Source organism: Nymphalis io, chromosome 18, assembly GCF_905147045.1.
Source record: "Nymphalis io chromosome 18, ilAglIoxx1.1, whole genome shotgun sequence".
In the NCBI taxonomy this organism is placed as follows: Eukaryota; Metazoa; Arthropoda; class Insecta; order Lepidoptera; family Nymphalidae; genus Nymphalis; species Nymphalis io.
The window spans coordinates 513,928-536,065 of NC_065905.1; the positions used below are offsets into that span (position 1 = coordinate 513,928).

General features: G+C 38.4%; 1 protein-coding gene across 2 annotated transcripts in view; it reads right to left on the minus strand.

The window, feature by feature from the left end:
• LOC126775253 (TWiK family of potassium channels protein 18) overlaps positions 1 to 22,138 on the minus strand; it is a 62,349-nt gene that overhangs the window by 34,623 nt on the left and 5,588 nt on the right. For both annotated transcript variants that reach the window (XM_050497056.1, XM_050497055.1), the window contains exons 2-5: positions 15,753 to 15,924; positions 12,568 to 12,715; positions 5,558 to 5,694; positions 3,303 to 3,404 (exon numbers count right to left, since the gene is read on the minus strand). In XM_050497056.1, the coding sequence (XP_050353013.1) occupies positions 3,303 to 3,404; positions 5,558 to 5,694; positions 12,568 to 12,715; positions 15,753 to 15,870 (505 nt within the window). In that variant the 5' untranslated portion in view covers positions 15,871 to 15,924. The remainder of the gene's footprint in view (positions 1 to 3,302; positions 3,405 to 5,557; positions 5,695 to 12,567; positions 12,716 to 15,752; positions 15,925 to 22,138) is intronic.

The window sequence follows — 22,138 nt, forward strand, 5'->3', positions numbered from 1 at the left end:
AAAGGTTCAAGGGTGTTTGTGACCTTTACGTCGCCAATAATGCGTACGGCACGTCGCTGCAACCGGTCCAAGGCCTCAAGTAGGTACTTAGCGGAGCCATTCCAAAGGTGCGAGCAATATTCCACGCAAGACCGTACCTGTGTTTTGTACAGCAGGCACAGTTGTGGTGGCGTGAAAAAGCGCCGCACCTTGTTCAGAACTCCGAGTTTCCGTGAAGCTGTTTTTATAACAGCCTCGATGTAATCCCTTGGACTAAGGTCGCAGCGAACGTCAATCCCCAGCATGGCGATTTTGCTTTGCATCACCAGCGGAGTACCACAGAGGGAGGGAAGAGGGGAAAATGTTGACTTTTTCGCCGTGAGAGCGCATACCTGTGTTTTCTTGGCATTAAACTCAACAAGATTATCAGAGCCCCATTTGGCGATGAGCTCTAACGTCCTATCGAGTTCAATGACAAGATTCTTCCACCTCTCCTTAATTTCCGCTCGCCCAGCCACTGCGCGTCCGTGGTATCCACCATGCACTGTACTATCGTCTGCATAGCAATGTATGTTCCCAAGAGAGAGCATATCATTGATATGCAAAAGAAAGAGTGTGGGAGATAGCACAGATCCCTGGGGGACCCCAGCATTCACTACATAGAATTGTGAAGCGCAACCATCTACTAAAACACGAAGGCTACGCTTGTGTAGGAAGCTGGCAATCCAGGTGCATAGCTGAGCAGGCAGACCATATGCCGGTAGCTTGGAGAGAAGACTTCTGTGCCAGACCCTGATTGACTAATTTTAATGTCAGGCATCGTATGGCCACATGCAGGTATTGTAGGTGGCAGTGCACTACAATCATCGATGACGGAATTGTCGGCAAAGAGTTTTAGCCAGGAGATCAGCTTGCTCTTGCGGACTGTGAGCTAGCGATCCGTCCGGATTTCTGAGCGGTGGCAGCGAAGGTTGGCAGAAATTGTTTTGCACAGACTTGGTCAGACGCCAGAAGCTACGGGAGCCCCTAGGATGCGAAACAAGGTCATGACCAATCTGTACAATGCGCTGGGCATCCGCTCTCGTGTATGCCTTTCTACAGGACTTGGAATTTTTATTATAGTTTGCTTTCAGTGAGTCAATGTTAGATGCCCCGCTAACGCAGCCGTTGATCCACTTGCGATATGCCGCCTGCTTAGATGATTCACGAGTGAACCAACGGTTACGCGTACTCCTACTGATGAGATCTGAGCTAGGAATGTAGTATTCCATTCCCAGCATGATCTCGCCAGCAACAGCAGCGGCACTAGCTGTCGGGTCATTCCCACTGAAGCAACGTTCCTTCCAAGGGACCGACGCATAGTAATCGCGCATACCGTCCCAATCCGCCGACTTATAGTGCCAAACGCGATGTTTGCATACCGCTAGTGGCGGCAGCTTGGCCTGTGGCACTCTGGTAGAAATAAGGCTGTGATCCGAAGAGCCAAGAGGAGCCTGAACCACAACCTGATATTCCACCGGGTGAGAAGTCAGCAGAAGGTCCAGTAGAGAAGGTGCTTGCCCATCAATGTCTGGGATCCTGGTGGGCTGATCAACCAGTTGGGTCAAGTCATGTGTGAGAGCAAAAGCATGAGCAGTCCTTCCAGCATGGTCAGTTTTGAGGGATTTCAACCAGGATTCGTGGTGAGCATTAAAGTCCCCCAAAAACACCAATTCCGCGTTAGGAAATTGCTCTTGCGCAGCATCTGCCACCCGACTAAGATGGTCAAATAATCGGCTTGTCTCCAAGTCACCATTGTGGGATCTGTAGAGGCACACGTAGACTCGGCTCTGACGAACCAGGTCCACACGTACCACCAACATGGAGAAGGAGGGGTCCTCCAAGCAGCGCAGTCGGTGACAGCAAACATCCGTCCTGACGAACAAGCATACTCCGGCTTTCGCTTTGAAGGATTCTTCAAGCGTGTAGCCGGGATAATTAACGTAGCTGGTATCGGCAGGACGGAGTATTTGTGTCTCCGTGAGAAACAACATTGCTGGCCGTGCTGTCTCGAGATGGTGGTGGACAGCGTTGAGGTTAGTGTGGAGTCCTCGGATGTTAGAGAACTCGACCTCAAACAGCGAGGGTATGGTGGGGGTGAGCACCGCTGTACGACCGTTATTTCTTTTTTATTGCGCCATTTGGGAGAAATTAAATGGAAAAGAGACGTGAAGCGAGCGATGTATTGCCACGATAGGGATGGGCAAAGTGTGGAGGCGTGTTTCCCCAAGTGGTTGCCAAAAGGAAAAATACACTGACCCGCCGGACGGAAGGGCCCCCGAACCCCCCCGGAAGTGGCCGCCGGGACCCCACCTACCGGTCACCAACCGGCACGACGGTCCACCCCGAGATTATGCGTAGCCTGGTGGGGCAGCCTCACGAGCTGGTTAGGCACGCTCGGGCCCCTGTACTATGCCACGGGCGGCCAGTGGAACAGCCGTTTCTTCGGGTCTCCCTGACCGGCAGGTCAATACAGTTTCCCCCGGCATTGGTTCAACAGCCGTCTCCAACTGGACCAACACCCATCGCGGCAATACTCGCTCGGGCTCTGGCTGTACGCTGGCTGACCTCGAAACGCGGCTGCAAGCCACTTCACGAGTTTTTCACCATGCGTACGGTGGTAACAAGCCAGGCGGATGTTAGCATCCTACCACCAGATGAGCAGATGGTCGCTCAGATATCCCTTAGTCGCCTCTTACGACACCCATGGGAAAGAGAGGGGCAGTGAAATGTATTCTTTCTCCGTCACTGCACGGTTCAAACCCGAGCAAGCACCACTGAATTTTCATGTGCTTAATTTGTGATTATAATTCATCTCGTGCTTTACGGTGAAGGAAAACATCGTGAGGAAACCTGCATGTGTCTAATTTCACTGAAATTCTGCCACATGTGTATTCCACCAACCCGCATTGGAGCAGCGTGGTGGAATAAGCTCCAAACCTTCTCCTCAAAAAGAGGAGAAGAGGCCTTTAGCCCAGCAGTGGGACATTCACAGGCTGTTACGGTACGGTTTGATGATGAATACACACTATTCATGAAATGTTATACTAATTATTATTGTTATCTTTCTGATATTCCACGACCGTTTTCTGTGGTGGGTTTTGAGTCTGTTCTTACAGAATAGATTTACTTTTGGAGGTACGAAAATGTAATAGTGGAAATATCTAGACAGAAAAACTCAAAAAAACTTTTAAGAGCACAATTTGATGCAAGGTCCTCGGAAGTTTAAAAGACCACATAATATATCGTTAGCAGGCCAAGTAAATCAATATATGTATTCTTACCAACATTACTGAGGTACAGCAGGAACAAAGGCATCCCCAGGAGAGCATAGAATATCGTCATTATCTTACCCCAGCTCGTACGAGGACTGAGATGCCCATAGCCTTAAATAAAAAGCCTTATTTACTGGTACATTTCATACACATAAATACAATTTCTATGCAATAGCCTTCGGATTTGGGAGATGTCGGCCATTGTGAAGGGAGACAAACTGTGCAGGATATACTATTGTGCGTAAATGTGTGTGCAAATACAAGTGCACTTTTTCCCTTACTTTTATTATCCGATATAACGTTCAGCACAACCGAAAATAGTTCACGAGAGCGTTCCGGGCTGCTATTAACCATTTCTTGACTGATAAACCCAATAACTTTTACTAATCTGACCTGGGTTTGGGAACTTGGGTTCAATGGCTTTTGCCATTGACTCCAACAATACAATTTGTACCTTGTAATTTGTAAAACGTAATCACAATACAGCTTATCAAATAGCTTAATGACATTTGCGAATGTATCTGTTTCCTCTTGGTCCACCTATCTTATCAAATAATTGAATTCAATTGAAATGTTTGAAATTATTCCAACACATGTGACACAGGCAGTTATATTTATCCCTTTGTGTAATTTCTAACTCATTGAGATATTGTACAATGTTGTCTTTGTATTTAACTATTATAATAATATAGTCCTCCCGACCGATTTCGACCACGGCGGCCAATATCAAAAGAAATTAGCCAACTGCGCAGGAGATATTATAGTGCACAAGTGTGTGCGCAAACACAGGTGCACTCTCTAACTCTTATAATCCGATAGGACGGCATTCTGAGACGATCGGAAAGATTTCAGGCGCAGGACCAGCGGCTTTACGTGCTTCCCGAAGCACGGGAGTGTACACACTTCCAATTTCCAGACTCCGCACTGCTACTCTGAATTTTATGACAGAAAAACCAAGTAACTTTTTATTGACCCGACCTGGGAATTGAACCCAAGACCTCGCAGTCTGCGACCACTAGACTAACGAGGCAGTCAAAATATTATAATTGTGTATTAGTGATATTGCTTGGACACTATAAGCTTGGCTGCTGTTTTAAATATTTCTAATTTATGAATATTTTAACACCATTTAAATCAAATCAATACAAATTAGATATCCTATGTTATTTTCTGCACCCCTGACAACGGGTATTCAAAACATCATGATGATTGATTGAATTGTTAAGATGTGAAAGCATAACAAACTCATTATAACATTTATAATATTAGTTAGGGTTGTATACTTGTATGTACATATATCCATATTTATATTATTTTATAACCTTTATTTATTTGACATACGTTAATGCAAATAAGACAACAAGCTAAAGAACAGACAGCATTACGTCCAAGAAATCCTTTAAACAAAGAGTAAGAAATTAAAGAATTAAATATACTGATATATACGAATAACTCTTGGGTATAATTAATAATGGTAGGCCTTTATGCACAATGGTTAACGATTGGCAATGGTTAATAACCGTGTATAACATTGTGTTCCGGCTTAAATGTCTAGTGAGTGTAACAGTCACAAATAACTGAACCACTTAGACTGTTAAAGTAAATTTGAAATCTCGTTTAAATTTTTACACTCAAACGTTTTGATTGAAGCTGACCACTTATCATCGGCTCATTTTCTCGTTTACCTTGCTTAATACATTTAAATAATCACACCGTATCAGAAGATCAGACTGGCTTTATCACGCATCTGGTTCCAACAGCTGCTCCAAAACGCTCTTTTAATCTGTATCCATTCATCACACTAATTACTTAAACTTTCAATAGCGCAATCACTATTCCTACACATTACTGAAATGAATACTCGCGAAGATAAGGGTTTATGAGCATTTTATGGTTAGGACCTTTACTGGACCATAAAATATAACACATCATTGTGATTGCCATAATATGTTCACCCTCTTACAACACGATTTTATGGTTTCGGGTATATTCATAATGGTTGACCGAGATTTATGTGAATATTTTGTCTTAAACAAATTCCGTAATAACATAATTCAATAAACCAACAAAAGACTGTTAAAATACCCGCGATATATAATTTTAGTGTGTACGATCATCTTATAATATTAATTGACCAATTATTGTATATACATATGTAAATTTATTTCGTGTATCTTAGAAACGGCTGTAATTAGTATTGCTGTTTGGCGATGGAATACTAATTTTATCGGCCTTACATAGCATATACAGTGAAATATAATTACCTATCGTGGTTATAACGGTAAGAGAATATAAGAAAGCCGAAGAAAAACTCCATTGCCTCGATGAGCGCCCGCCGTCCCAACCACGACGTACTGCTACCACAATCTTCCGTTGATAATGCTGGAGCTCCTTGCTTATGCTGTAACAGGAGCATAGTTGACTTTGGAAACTTGGCTTGCAAAACATTAATACTTAAAACTAATATATCTGACTTAAAGTCGCATGTTACAATAAAGTTCTAAATTATTATTGTAAAATAGGGTCTTTGTATTTATGCTTTAATTCATTTATTTGTTGCTTAAAATATACCATAAGTTACCGTGATCGTGCAAAACACGAAAGTAATCAGTTTACATTGATAAAAAAATTATATACTTCTGCAGTAAAAAAATCATGGGAATTGAATTGAAGTTTAAAAAGCGAAATAACAGTTTCTAAATGTTGCAATGGTGGGAATCCGCTGCAAAAGTGAAACTGCAGATTATTCCACCACGCTGCTTCCAGAAAGAAATCTAAAAGTCGCCTAAGCTCAACTGATTAACACTTTCAGTTTTATGCGACAATTTACACTTATATCCAAATTATAAGCAGAAATTCAAGCAGAATTCATCCAAAGACCCCTTCATCATGGTCGATATGTTTCTGTTTAAAGCTGAACGATAAATAATATGCATCTAAAGTTCTCTTTGAAATTATACACAAGGTTTTCAGCCGAGAATTTCAATTGGTACTTTAATTCGCGTTGCTTTGTATGTATATTCACTATATCGTATGCCTTCTCATGTTTTGCACTACCTAAGGCTGTTGACAAACTTGACGGTTATTTTAAAAACGTCAACAAATAAATGTTACATGAAGAAACGTCTTTGGTTCTTATTATTATTAACTACACGTTATTCTGTAAGAAAAAACCTCGACACTCACCGTAGCAAATGATCATGCATGTCAGAAGGTAGTCGCATATCAATGCGACATTGACTATAATAATTATAACATTTCGATAATACACGCCATCAAAATAGTATAACTGTTAAGTGAGTTCTTACAGAATCGTACTGCAGTACAACTCTATAAGCTCACTTCATATGTCGCTCGTGAAATGTTAAAAACTGATTTACGGTGTTACACTGTTTTGATACGTCATTGTCACATATAATCTGACATTTCACGATCAAATTTTCTCAGTAAGCTTCAATTTTATTCTACTTATGTACTGAATCTGTTCCAATGAGTTATTTGCGGGCTTAATATAATTTATTAAATTTAAATAAAACTGGAATAATTAATAATAGTAATATATACTAATATAATAAATATTAAAATAATTCTGTATCTCTGTTACTCTTTCACAGCTAAGCCACTGAAGCGATTTTAATGAAATTTGGTGTAAAGCATGCTTGAACCCCAAGAAAGGATATAGGTTCTTTTATACCTAATATTTGCCCCCTCCGAAACAAATGGTCGAAGCGGCGGGCAACAACTAGTTATAATATAAAGACGTTAAATTCAGTCACCATAAAAAATGACAAAGTCAATAATTTACGCAAATTGGCCTCCCGAATATATTAAGCATACTATCTATTTTCTCTCTCATGATTTGATGGGATCAAATCTGACACGACCGGATAGAGTACAGGCCCAGGATCAAAGGTCTTACATCCTTTATGAAGCAAAATTTCAGACTCCGATACTGACATTTTCTCGACGGAAAAATCCAATAAACTCATTAAAAATATGCCTTAGCCCTGTAATATAAATAAATAATTTCAGTATGTACACACGCAGTGAGAAAATCAGTAAAGTCCGTAGGGAGCCTAACTGTTCATATTCGGCAAATTCACTAATGAGCTAAAAAATTCAACGCTCTTTAGCCAAAGGTAAAGAATTCAAATAACTGCTATATTTTAAGGCAAGTTGTGCTAAAGGCTGCAAGCGCACAACTACCTGAGCTTTGAATTATTGTATTTTAAGATGTTGAAAACTTTAATTCATTAAATCTATAATTCGATATACAAAGCCTACTGAGATCGGTTAAGAAGACTGTAAGAAAAAAATCATGAATAAATTTTGATACATTTTAAAAAAGCTTTTAAGCAATCTTGCTCTTAATAAATATAATATAAGAGGTCGAGTTTAGAGTCCAAGTTATTGTATTTTTCTGTCAAAAATTCTCAGTAGAAGCCCGGAGTCCGAAAGTTGGTAGTGTGTATACTTTCAAGTGCCTTTCAAGTATTCATTATCTTAAGCTCGATTGAGATGGAAAATATCGTTGGATGAAAGTCTGCTCTACACGTGTATCCTTTAACCCAAATTGGAGCAGCGAGAATCAAACTCCAACAAACTTCTAGAACACAAAGTCTTAGTTCAGCAGTGGGAAGGTATTTAGAATATAGCTATATTATAATCCATAACAGCCTGTGAATGTCCCACTGCTGGGCTAAGGCCTCCTCTCCTTTTTTATTTTTGAAAGAACGCGTGAATCTTAACCAATGATCGTGAGTTCAAAGCCGAGCAAGCACCACTGAATTTTCATGTGCTTAATTTGTGATTATAATTCATCTCGTGCTTGACGATGAAGGAAAACATCGTGAGGAAACCTGCATGTGTCTAATTTCACTGAAATTCTGCCACATGTGTATTCCACCAAACCCCATTGGAGCAGCGTGGTGAAATAAGCTCCAAACATTCTCCTCATATTATAATCGTCTACAAGAAAATAGTGTACTTTTGAGGTAACGTGCAAAAAAACAGTAGTAAGGCTCACTCATCACCACTCATATGATATCTTACCAGCAAATAGAAATACCTTGTAAGTGAGTAATAAATACGTCTGTTTGTACGTCATAGAAAGTTCATGCCACGTGACTTTAGGTTAACGATTTTAAATATATAATAAAATAAATAGTTTCTTTCTTTAACAATCAATAAGTAAGTGTAATGCTTCTATGTTGAATAAAGTATATTGACTTCGAATAGACACTAGCTATAGATATTTTTGTATTTGTGTGATTTTTGGTTAAGAGCATATAAAAAACTTTGTACTAGCTTATACTATAGTGCTGGTTAAACTAATACAGGACTTTGATTGCACGTTTACTTAAATATATTTATTGATAGAAGACAGATTTAAAATGTCATAATATATTCTTTTTTTAAATTTAATCCAGGTGGTAGAGCGCTATGCAAGCTCCTCTGGATGGGTCCACCCAAGACATCGTTTTATGTTAGCGCCAAACATCAATACTTTGTATTTATGTATTCCTGTAGGACTAGTGAGACACTGTAATATCAGGCACAAGTGACATAGCATTTTATTGTAGGCTGCGTATTGATGATCTATGTTAGAATTAATTTTTCTTTCAGTAATACTAAATAAAAGCGATGGAGTATTTTTTAAATCATTATATTTTCAGGTATTTAATGTTCCGTACCGTACCGTAACCGTAACAGCCTGTGAATGTCCCACTGCTGGGCTAAAGGCATCCTCTCCTCTTTTTGAGGAGAAGGTTTTGGAGCTCCACCACGCTGCTCCAATGCGGGTTGGTGGAATACACATGTGGCAGATTTCAGTGAAATTAGACACATGCGGGTTTCCTCACGATGTTTTCCTTCACCGTAAAGCACGAGATGAATTATAATCATAAATTAAGCACATGAAAATTCAGTGGTGCTTGCCCGGGTTTGAACCCACGATCATCGGTTAAGATTCACGCGTTCTTACCACTGGGCCATCTCGGCTCAGCTCGGCTCATTTAATGTTCGGATCTATGATATTCGGTCTATGGGAGAAGTGGGACAAATTAGATGGCGCTTACTTCTGCTTCATATCTCTCAGCAGGTAGATTTTCCTGATAATCGGCTTACAAAATTTACGTACACTAAATATGATATTAATGGGTGAACTTGAAATATTGGCGAGCCGGTTGGCGTGGTTGGTAGATACTTGCCTTTCACGCCGAAGATTGTGGGTTCGTTTCCCACTCAGAACAGACATTTGTGTGCATTTTTTTTTTTTTATATATCGCCGGGAGGGCAAATGACTCTACTCCACCTGATGGTAAGTGGTAGTAGAGTCCAAACGCGACGACGGCCAGTACAGACGGGAAAAACGTTCTGCACTAGCCGCCTTCGCCTTGCCGGCCCGCAAGATGCCTCTTCACGCCTCGTTTGAAGGAACCCGGGTTGTAAGAGGAGGGGAATACGTGAGCTGGTAAGGAATTCCATTTTTTGGAAGTGCGACAAAGAAAGGAGTTGCCAAATTTCTTTGTTCGCGATGGAATTGATGTCACAGTTAGGCGGTGACATCGAGAACCAGCTCGCGTGGACTTAAGAAGGAAGGGGGAAGCAGGAATTAGAGAGAATAATTCCTCAGAGCACTCGCCGTGATACAGTCGATAGAAAGCGCTCAGTGCTGCTATCTCACGACGCAATTGTAAAGGTTCAAGGGTGTTTGTGACCTTTACGTCGCCAATAATGCGTACGGCACGTCGCTGCAACCGGTCCAAGGCCTCAAGTATGTACTTAGCGGAGCCATCCCAAAGGTGCGAGCAATATTCCACGCAAGACCGTACCTGTGTTTTGTACAGCAGGCACAGTTGTTGTGGCGTGAAAAAGCGCCGCACCTTGTTCAGAACTCCGAGTTTCCGTGAAGCTGTTTTTATAACAGCCTCGATGTAATCCCTTGGAATAAGGTCGCAGCGAACGTCAATCCCCAGCATGGCGATTTTGCTTTGCATCACCAGCGGAGTACCACAGAGGGAGGGAAGAGGGGAAAATGTTGACTTTTTCGCCGTGAGAGCGCATACCTGTGTTTTCTTGGCATTAAATTCAACAAGATTATCAGAGCCCCATTTGGCGATGAGATCTAATGTCCTATCGAGTTCAATGACAAGATTCTCCCGCCTCTCCTCAGTTTCCGCCCGCCCAGCCACTGCGCGTCCGTGGTATCCACCATGCACTGTACTATCATCTGCATAGCAATGTATGTTCCCAAGGGAGAGCATATCATTGATATGCAAAAGAAAGAGTGTGGGAGATAGCACAGATCCCTGGGGGACCCCAGCATTCACTACATAGAATTGTGAAGCGCAACCATCTACTAAAACACGAAGGCTACGCTTGTGTAGGAAGCTGGCAATCCAGGTGCATAGCTGAGCAGGCAGACCATATGCCGGTAGCTTGGAGAGAAGACTTCTGTGCCAGACCTTGTCGAAAGCCTTGGAGATATCGAGGCTGACAGCCAACGATTCTCCATGCTTGTCGATAGCTTCACCCCAGAGGTGCGTTACGTACGCTAGAAGATCACCTGTGGACCGTTTTGGTCGAAACCCGTACTGACGATCATTAATTAGACAGTGATCTTCTAGGTAATGGATCAGTTGGTTGTTTAAAATCCGTTCCATCACCTTACAAAGTACTGAGGTGATAGCTATTGGCCGATAATTTGCCGGGTTAGACCGATCCCCTTTTTTGGGAACCGCTTGCACATTAGCTCTTCTCCAAGCCTCCGGCACACTTCCCGAAGAGAGAGAAAGTTGGAACAGGCGCGTTAACACAGGAGACAGCTCCGCTGCGCACTTCTTCAGCACTATGGCTGGTATTCAATATCATTACATCAAGTGATTGCAGCTCCGCACGCACATCACGTTGCCTGATTTTAATGTCAGGCATCGTATGGCCACATGCAGGTATTGTAGGTGGCAGTGCACTACAATCATCGATGACGGAATTGTCGGCAAAGAGTTTAGCCAGGAGATCAGCTTGCTCTTGCGGACTGTGAGCTAACGATCCGTCCGGATTTCTGAGCGGTGGCAGCGAAGGTTGGCAGAAATTGTTTTGCACAGACTTGGTCAGACGCCAGAAGCTACGGGAGCCCCTAGGATGCGAAACAAGGTCATGACCAATCTGTACAATGCGCTGTGCATCCGCTGTCGTGTATGCCTTTCTACAGGACTTGGAATTTTTATTATAGTTTGCTTTCAGTGAGTCAATGTTAGATGCCCCGCTAATGCGGCCGTTGATCCACTTGCGATATGCCGCCTGCTTAGCTGATACAGCATCGGCACATTCACGAGTGAACCAACGGTTACGCGTACTCCTACTGACGAGATCTGAGCTAGGAATGTAGTATTCCATTCCCAGCATGATCTCGCCAGCAACAGCAGCGGCACTAGCTGTCGGGTCATTCCCACTGAAGCAACGTTCCTTCCAAGGGACCGACGCATAGTAATCGCGCATACCGTCCCAATCCGCCGACTTATAGTGCCAAACGCGACGTTTGCATACCGCTAGTGGCGGCAGCTTGGCCTGTGGCACTCTGGTAGAAATAAGGCTGTGATCCGAAGAGCCAAGAGGAGCCTGAACCACAACCTGATATTCCACCGGGTGAGAAGTCAGCAGAAGGTCCAGTAGAGAAGGTGCTTGCCCATCAATGTCTAGGATCCTGGTGGGCTGATCAACCAGTTGGGTCAAGTCATGTGTGAGAGCAAAAGCATGAGCAGTCCTTCCAGCATGGTCAGTTTTGAGGGATTTCAACCAGGATTCGTGGTGAGCATTAAAGTCCCCCAAAAACACCAATTCCGCGTTAGGAAATTGCTCTTGCGCAGCATCTGCCACCCGACTAAGATGGTCAAATAGTCGGCTTGTCTCCAAGTCACCATTGTGGGATCTGTAGAGGCACACGTAGACTCGGCTCTGACGAACCAGGTCCACACGTACCACCAACATGGAGAAGAAGGGGTCCTCCAAGCAGCGCAGTCGGTGACAGCAAACATCCGTCCTGACGAACAAGCATACTCCGGCTTTCGCTTTGAAGGATTCTTCAAGCGTGTAGCATGAACATGTATGTTTATCCTGAGTCTGGGTTTAATTATCTATATAAGTATATATTTACAAAAGAAAAGTAGTATATGTAGTATATCAGTTGTCTGGTTTTCATAGTACAAGCTCTGCTTAGCTTAAGATCAGATGGCCGTGTGTGAATCATGTCAAAAAATATATATATATACTTTACCTTTCCTTAAGAGCAGTCTCGTTAAACAAATTAAGTGTCAACGTCACATTTTGCCACAGATACTGGGCAGTGTTGTCCCTCTCCCTCGACATATTGTTGACTCTTTCCATCTCGCTCGCACCTTCTATCGCTTGAAACATGAACGCACCTGTTAAAAAATATAAGTTTATTAATAAGTGTAAATTAAAAGGTAATTGATGTTTAACGAGCTTTGATTAAGGTTTTTACTGTTTTTTGTTACAGGAAACCCCAACGCTCTTCTTTCATATTACTTTATGGAAGCCTTATTTCCTTTGATCCGTATTATATATATATTGTTTTTAACTGCCTCGTTGGTATGGTTGGCCGCCGTAAACGAAATCGGTCTCGAGGACATTATATTGTTTTAAATAATAGATTACAATTGCTAGACGGGTATTGGAATTAATTTACCGTATTAATTGCTTTTAATCCTGTTAAGGACTATCACTAAACTAGAGTCTGTAAATGTCATTGTAAAACAATATTGTTTTAGCTTTGGCAATTAATAAATTTTATTCTTATATTAAAGATATTTGGCCTTCACGGGACCTTGAAGGGATCATTTTAAGGAGTCAGTTATTCTACTCCAATGTAATTCATAACAGATCTAGGTTACCACCTAACAGGGGTTAGACACTTGAAATTTCAACAGTTGATGTTACTGGTGGTAGGGCTTTGTGCAAGCTCGTCTGGGTAGGTACCACCCACTCATCAGATATTCTACCGCAAAACAGCAATACTTGATATTGTTGTGTTCCGGTTTGAAGGGTGAGTGAGCCAGTGTAATTACAGGCACAAGGGACATAAAATCTTAGTTCCCAAGGTTGGTGGCGCACTGGCTATAAGCGATGGTTGACATTTCTTACAATGCCAATGTCTAAGGGCGTTTGGTGACCACTTACCATCAGGTGGCCCATATGCTCGTCCACCTTCATATTCTATATAAAAAAAAAAAAATTATGATGTTAACCGTATTCTATCGTGATTAAAAAAAATGTATGTATATAGCACCCACATTATATTGTATTTATATACACATAAATTTAATATTATTGACATTTTATATTGTTTTTAACATTCCTTATATGTTTTTTTTTATTTATTATTATTATTCTTACATAGGCTACTTAAATTTATATATTTTTTTATTTCTATAAAGTTTACAAAAATGTTTCAAGAATACGCTATTAATCGTATCTGGAACGCTGTCTATAAATCGTAGCAAGGTATCTACGACACCTTGCTTACTTAGTGTGGATGCCACCGGAAATACAATTATGATATCGTTTTAGCAAACAACCAAGCTATCAATTGTAAATATATTTTTGCTGTAAAATAAACTATTTTGATTTTTTTTTATTTAAAACCTACTAATTTTCACCCTTAAAGGTTTAAAATAAGGGATGGTTATATGGTTGTATGGGAATCTGTCCTTTTTAAAGTTGGAGACATGAAATTTCATATTCAAAATTACAAGCTTCTGGTTAGAAATAAATAAATATATTAGCAGCGTTTTTAAAAATCTATTCCCTCAGAGGGTAAAATAGGGGCTTAAAAGTTTGTATGTGGACTATATTTTTTCATATAAGAAGAATGATATTTAATATTTCTTCTTCTGAGAAACATAAATGCATTCGTACATATTTCGTCTTTTTTAGAAAGTTAACACCTTTGGTATAAAAATGAAAAAAAATAGACTGATCTGCTTGAATTTTTTGTGTTTCATGAATTAATAAAATAATATTTCAAAGTTTTTTTTTGTGGACTTAAATCGTTTGTATAAACATATTCGCTAAAGAAACTTTCATATACATACTCCTTGGGAGATGCAAGTAATAAAACTAATTACTGACATTGTGGATTTTAATGATTGTCCTTATCGATTTGACATTCGAAAGAAGACACATGATTCTTTAGCTAATCACTGTCATTATTGACAGGTGTACCACTTAAATAGTACTCTCGAAGCTTTACCTCAACATGAGCCTGAATTCCTACAGATTTACTTTAGGGTGTGAACTACTTTAGGTAGTTTTCATTCCAAGAATACCATCAATGAGAATATATCATTCGAACTTCCGATATATAGTTCCCTTTTAAGGTGTGTAATTTTAGTGAGTGACTTTTATTACGTGGACAATTCTTATGTTGTATGTTCAAGAGTGAGGTCTGCGAGTAACTTAGTAAATTTAGCCACAAAAAGAAACACTGCAGAAGTCGTTTTCTAATCTTGTAGGTAGACGAACGGTCAAATGGGCCACTTGATATTAAGTGATCTCCAACGCCCATAGACATTGGCGATGTAAGAATATTAACCATTCCTCACATCGCCAATGCGCCACCAACCTTGGGAACGAAGATGTCATGTACCTTGTGCTAGTAATTAATATTGTCATATTCCGATGTTACTAAAAGCACAAGGGACATAACGTTCCATTGTTATGGCGCATTGGCGATGTACCACTCAGGTGGCCTTTTTCTATCAAATAATACCAATCGTGAAGACAAAAGATAAAATACTCATTAGACCAATCCCTAAACGACTTCCGAGTCTAATTTCAGTCTTTAAACGACGCTCTTTTAATATTTCAGTAGCAATAATTAAACGTTCGAACAATAGATTTTGGGGACAAAACTCGATTTCCGAAGGTCTTTGTTGATGAAACAGCATTTATAATTCACGGCTCATTGAATTTTAAATTACAAAGGAATAATTTATATATTGGTCTTATATTTTATTCTCTCGTATAATTAATAGTGCATTGAAAAACTGGATTGAACTTAACCGATAAATGTTGTTTAAAAAGTTATATTTAGGACGGGTTATTTAAACTGATTTTCAAATTCGTATTTATTTATCCATACTAGTGTTCGCTTTTATTTTGGGAGGTCTATTACGTATAAAAAGTAGGCTGTCGTTTTTTTGGGTTTAAGTTTATTTCCAAACTTAGGACCATGTTTTATCAAAATCGATCCAGTAATGTATTTATAATATTAGTACAGTATGAATTGATAAACTTAATCAAAAATTGAGAACTTATGTGTCAAATTTCATGTTAATCGATTGAGTAATTAAGTGAAAGCGTAACAATCGAACAAATATTTTTATATATTTATTTTGTTTTTATTAACGAAGCTACTAATCAAAAAAAAACAGTTCTTACCAGCTATCGTATAAGCCACGACCAACACAACGACGCCAACATTGGAGAAGAGGAAGGCCAACAAACCCCTGACGTAGTTTCGTACGCGCGAGCCGAGCCTGCGCCTGCGCCGTGGCATAGCTACATCATCCCGGCCACGCCTCCATACGGCCTAGCTGATAGACCAGGGAATCTGAAAATAAAAAAAAAACCCTGCACTTATGTTTTATAAAATAAAATTGTGTATCGAATCTGTTATGCCTTTAAGCCTTGCTATTTAAATGGACGCCATTTTCGTCCAACACGCTGCTGTCGTGAAAGCAAGATACCAAGAGATCAAGGGGGTCGCTCGATAAACGATCACACGCGCTACTGACAGATACACCATTATATTTTATATTTCCATCAGTCGGCTGTACAATAAAATAGGCACAGGTCTTATATTTTCACAACTTGACGTCTGACGACCGACCAGTACCAATCACCTTGTGTGGTGTTGCAATTCTAATAAAATAAGTGACGTCGTATATCCGCTCAAATTTATTATCTCTGACATTTATGTATTTTAATTTCATATATATTTATACTGTCTATTTATATAAGTGGAGTATACATATATATCTGCAAAGTTTAATCATTATATTCTTTTTAATAAGGACGTGTGTTTTAACAGAGGTATTTTATTACGAAAAATTTAAAACGATAACTTTTTTAAAAGATTTAAGAATACCACGTTAAAGCAAAATTAATTGTCAAATGGTTTAGACAAAGGTTAGCTACATTCTTTCATTAAGGTCAGTGAGTGAGCCAATGTAATTAAAGGCACAAAGCACATAACGTCTTGGTTCCCAAGGCTGATGGCGCATTGGCTTTGAAAGTGATGGTTAACATTTCTTACAATGCCAATGTTTATAGGTGTTGGTGACCACTTTAAATCAAGTAGGCCATATGCTAGTCCACCAACCTATACTATAAAAAATCTAGTGTGCTGACTGCGTGTCTGAAATAAAAATAAGGATATGGACGAAACATGTAACCCAAAAAACTCTAACAGTACATAAACTGTCCCTCCCGCTTGGCTAAGGTATCCTCTCCTTTTTTTTTGAGGAGAAAGTTTGGAGCTTACTCCACCACGTTGGTCCAATTCGGGGTGGAAAACTCAAATATTTAAATAAAATTGGTGGATTTCTAAATAATGCTCATATTGGAAAATTCACCGGGTAAATGGCTAGTTAATAAATAAGTAGTTATAAACGATCCGCGTCTGAGTGATGTCGTAAATTATGAGAAATTTTATTTCACAAAATATAATTTGTTTGCTTTTTATTTTCATCATCCGACCGTTATGTGGACAAGAAACATACGATTCGGAAGTTTAAATTTATCGCGCACTATCGTAAATTATAATAAATTATAAAAATATAAAGCTCACAGTTTTTATATTTATATCCGGTTTTATATAAACATTTATTTGTATTAAATACGTCTGATGTATATAAATATATATAATATTCTTAAAGGATTTGCCAGGCGAAAGGGCGTCGACAACGCAGTGACGTAGCTGGTGGATGAATGACGTCTGTTGATGGATCGGACACATTGTCTTGACACTTTTCGCTCGGCTCTCTTAGCTGTCAAAAGTTGTTGAGAGAGCGTCAGTCTGCTATTGTTTGTTATTTTGAAATGTGAAATTAATTTAGTTTATTTTTCTAACAAATTATTATTGAAATCTCTAACAATATTTTATCGCTTTAGTAAACTGTCCTCTCACTAAAAGCAAGATTTATTGTATCCTTTTCATGGTATATCTATTGACCGACTGCCGGAACAGCGAACGGCATAACACTCTCATGCTCTTATTTGATATAAAATTTGGTATTAAATAACTGTTACGTGAAGACCTAGCTAGTGTTATCAACTAAATTTTACTTTTCCAAGAAACTAGACCTCTTGAATCTGTCGGGTTACTAGCAAGTTACATTACTTCATAAATACTTGAAAAGTTAACACAAAAACTCGCAGAAAATCGGTGACAGCCTGTGTAATTAATGCGAAAAAATTCAGCGTTCTTTCTGTCCTCTTTTAAAATTTACCCTTGAAATATACGAAAAATATTCAGAGTAATTAACGCACATGATATTTTATGCGTCGTATTTTAACTTTTCGCTCAACGGACATTCGACGTCAAGCTTAACAACACAATTTTCAATACTCTTTCAATACTCTTTTTAATCAATTAAGAAGTGTACATGTGATGATTATTATATGATTATATACAATTATATTTGTTATCCTGTAGCAACATCAACTAATATACAATCAGGTGAATTTTGTTTTGCGCAGTGATACATACAGTGGCAAAAAATTGTAACGTGATATATAAAGCTCCGGACTTTCTGTTTAATAAGGAGGCCTCCATATGCCGTTTAAAAAAACTACAACACTACATTTACGAGCTCAGAATTGATAGTTGTTTATCTATGAGCAGTAGTGTAATTATCCGCGGTAAAAACATAAGAATGAAACGACTTCATTGCGATTGGACGGCTGTCAGGAATAAAAAATAAAAACAGTAACAAATGTTAGACGAAGGCTTGTCGATCAATTCACTGTGACCAAACGATCAGTCATATCTGGACTGTTCCAGAAAAACGGGACAATTTCATTCAATAATGCATTTTGTTTGATTTATTGACAGCAGGTCAACAAGCCAGCTCTTGGTTAGATACACTGATATAACTGATGTCCTGATGTTTCTGTCCATTATATTTATTATAATTCATAGATAAAATCAGTTAAAATTAACTATAAGTCAAGACTTGGACGTCCGAAGGCAATTTATTGGACTAGTGTCCAACAACAAAAAAAGAAGTCACGTCTCTTGCATTTGTTTTGCATTAGCATTGAATTGGTCACTCTTAAAAGTTTTTATTTATTTTGTAAGTGGGCGGCAAGCTGGCAGGAGGACCATCTGGTGGAAAGCGACTACCACCGCCAGTGGACACATGTTGTCGGCCTTTAAGGCCTCTACGAAGGTTTCTATGTCGATGTGTTATATTAGTTTGAAAAATCGCAGAACTAATAGATAATTTATATATATATAAACGAGTGCACTGGATATATACGTAGATATTTTTATTTTAATTATTGAGAAAGGTTTTATAATATTTATCTTACGAGTAACTTATATTTCTGAGGCCTTTCTCATAGAAATAAATATACTTTATTCATATACAATTACTCTTAAACCCGTATATATGTATACATATATATGTATATTTTTGGAGTAATTTATATGTTATTTTAAATGTAGTTATCGCCTACAGTTAAAGCACTTAGTATGTATGTAATAACGGTTTTTATTTTCATACTTGTGATTTATTGTTTACTTTGTTAATGTTAATGAATAATAAACGAATAAATAACGGATAACTTCCAAAATAATGTATGTGTTTAGCGCCAGAATAAATTATGCCCTATCCAGACAGGCCCATACAAAGTCTTTCACCGATTTTTTTTTTAATTTTAACCTCAACTACGCCAGCTGTCTTCGGTAAGATATAAATAAGTCAGGAGATTAAATCGTTAATTACTTAATAAGACCATAATCTTCTTAAAAAAACGTTATTAATGCTATACTCAAATAATTACGTGGTTGTGTTAGCCCCGCTCAGGCATATTTATGTTACGCTATTGAGAATTTATCTGGCAATTGTCTGTAGCCAGGATTTCCTAGAATTTGATTTCCTATTTTAAGACATGATCGGTTAATGACCGTTTAATAACTAATTTCGTGCAATTCACCAATAACTGTAGAGTTTGCATATTTTTAATTTGTTTGTCATGGTGGTAAGTACATACGTTATATATCAGCTTGGAATGCCTTTTCGCTTTCTCTTTTCTCATACGTCATCTTTATGAATACATATGTTGTTCATCAATCTTCCGACATATTATCCTTTACCTCCAAGCACGAAATTTATTATAAACATTTTTTTATATAATAAAGGCAGCGGGCGGGCAGATGGACCTATTCCATGGTAAGTGGTCATAACCGCCCATAGACATTGACGCCGTAAGAAATATTAACCATTACTTACATCACCAATGCCCCACCAACCTTGGGAACTAATATGTTATGTCCCTTGTGCTTGTAGTTCACGATTGTACACGATGCTAGGAACTGCTATTTTGCAGTAAAATATGTGATGAGTGGGTAGTACCAACTCAGACGTCCTAGCACAAAGCCCTACCACCAAGTGTATGAAAACTGTGATATTTTAGACTACGGCATTAATCCGCAGTCATACTTTATTAAGTCCCTTACGAAAACAATTCTCATATAAATAAAATATATCAAGATTTCATTAAAGAAAAAACAGTTTCGACTTCTTGTATTAAAACATCAAAGTATTTAAGACAAGTGGTAGCTAACGTGGTTTAAAAATACATTAATCTGAATCCAACGGAAGCGAATGCCAATAACAATAACAGTTACATACGTATCGGCCATTTGATTAATTTAATATCATCGTTTCATTTAGATCTGACGTAATTAATGCATTGGCATTAATATTGAATTATAATTAGCTTTTCTAATTCCATTTGTTAAGGTAATTTTTAAATTGTAGTATATACGGATAAGGCGCCTTTTGGAAGTTTATCTTGGTATGGCGTTGTCTACCTCGGGAACTCAAATGTTAGGTCATTATTGCCTGTAACTAGAACATTTCAAGAAGTGGGTTCATGGATGTAATAGAAAGTGTATCTGTATTTGTTTTTGCACACATTCGTGCAATTTATATAAATGGCAAATGGTTCAAGTAATGAAAGTGATCACCGTAAACACTGTAAGAAATATTAACTAACATCGTCTCCAACTTGGGAGCTGAGGTGTAATATCTCTTGTGCCTGTAGTTACACTGGCTCAGTTACCCAACAAACCGGAACACAACAATACTAAGTATTGCTGTTTGGTGGTAATATGTGTTGAGTCGGTGTTATCTAACCAGACGGGCCTGCACACCAAGTAATATTACTTGCAGAGAATGATAAATTTTAAGATTTTTACTAATTAAAATATATATATCATTAAAAAATGATTCATAAAAGTGGTCTTTATATTCATAATTACAGTTCAATTATTAAAAAATACATTCGAAGCTCATATTATAATAAGATTCATAATTAAATTAGAAGTATATTGATGACTAGAGCATCGCCCGCGGCTTCGCACGCGTCTCTCTTGAAAATCTAGTATATATGTCATATTTTAGCTGTGGTAAAGCGTGAACAAGAAACAAATATTCATAACACTCATATCCTTTTGTATTTATGATATTATTGCGATTATTATTATTCTTGTAATTAATGAAAAATGTGTACACAGAATTATTGTAATGCTTCCTTATATACTATATTAGGTTAAGTATTTATTTTATATTATATTATATTTCAATTCGCTAGGGCTTCCAATAACTTTGGCATGACTTACAAGTGAACATGCCAAAGGAGCTGTTTCAAAGATTAGCACAAATAAAAAGACAAACATATAGACAAAAATAAATTATTGTTTTGGTTTTATGCGTGAATATGCTACATATTGCCTATGGGTAACGGAGCAGTAGTAATAGGATAAATTATAACCCTTCTAATCTAATTAAACTATAAATAAGGTTAAAACAAAGCAATTTAATCCAAGATTTAATAAGCGCTACAACTAAGGAATAGGTAACATTAAAAGTAAAAATTATTAGTCTATAAACTAAAATTTAAAAAGAGGACAAAATTACAACCAAATTAATAATTGCAAATATGGAAGAACTCGCTCTACTATGTAAATCTAGACACTGCGATTCAGAAATTGACGTCTCTAGCATACCGCCATCTATGGGATAATGGCCGCGACATATATTATAACAACAAAAATATATACATTGTTATAACTTTTGATAGAATCAACCGATTTCTATGAAATAAAGACTAAACGTACTCTTGAAATACATCTTATAATAATTCAATTATTTCAATTTGTAAATTTTAGCGGTTTCAAACAGACAGACAGACAAAAATTTACTGATGGTAGAGCTTTGTGCAAGCTCGTCTGGGTAGGTACCACCCACTCATCAGGTGTTCTACCGCAAAGCAGCAGTACTTGGTATTGTTGTGTTCCGGTTTGAAGGGTGAGTGAGCCAGTTTAATTAAAGGCACAAGAGACATAACATCTTAGTTTCTAAGGTTGGTGGCGTATTGGTGATGTAAGCAATGGTTAACACTTCTTACAATGCCATTGTCTATGGGCGTTGGTGACTATTTACCATCAAATGGCCCATATGCTAGTCCGCCTTCCTAAACTATAAAAAAAATATTAAATAAATGGTTTTGGTAACTCGCAAATAGCCATATTA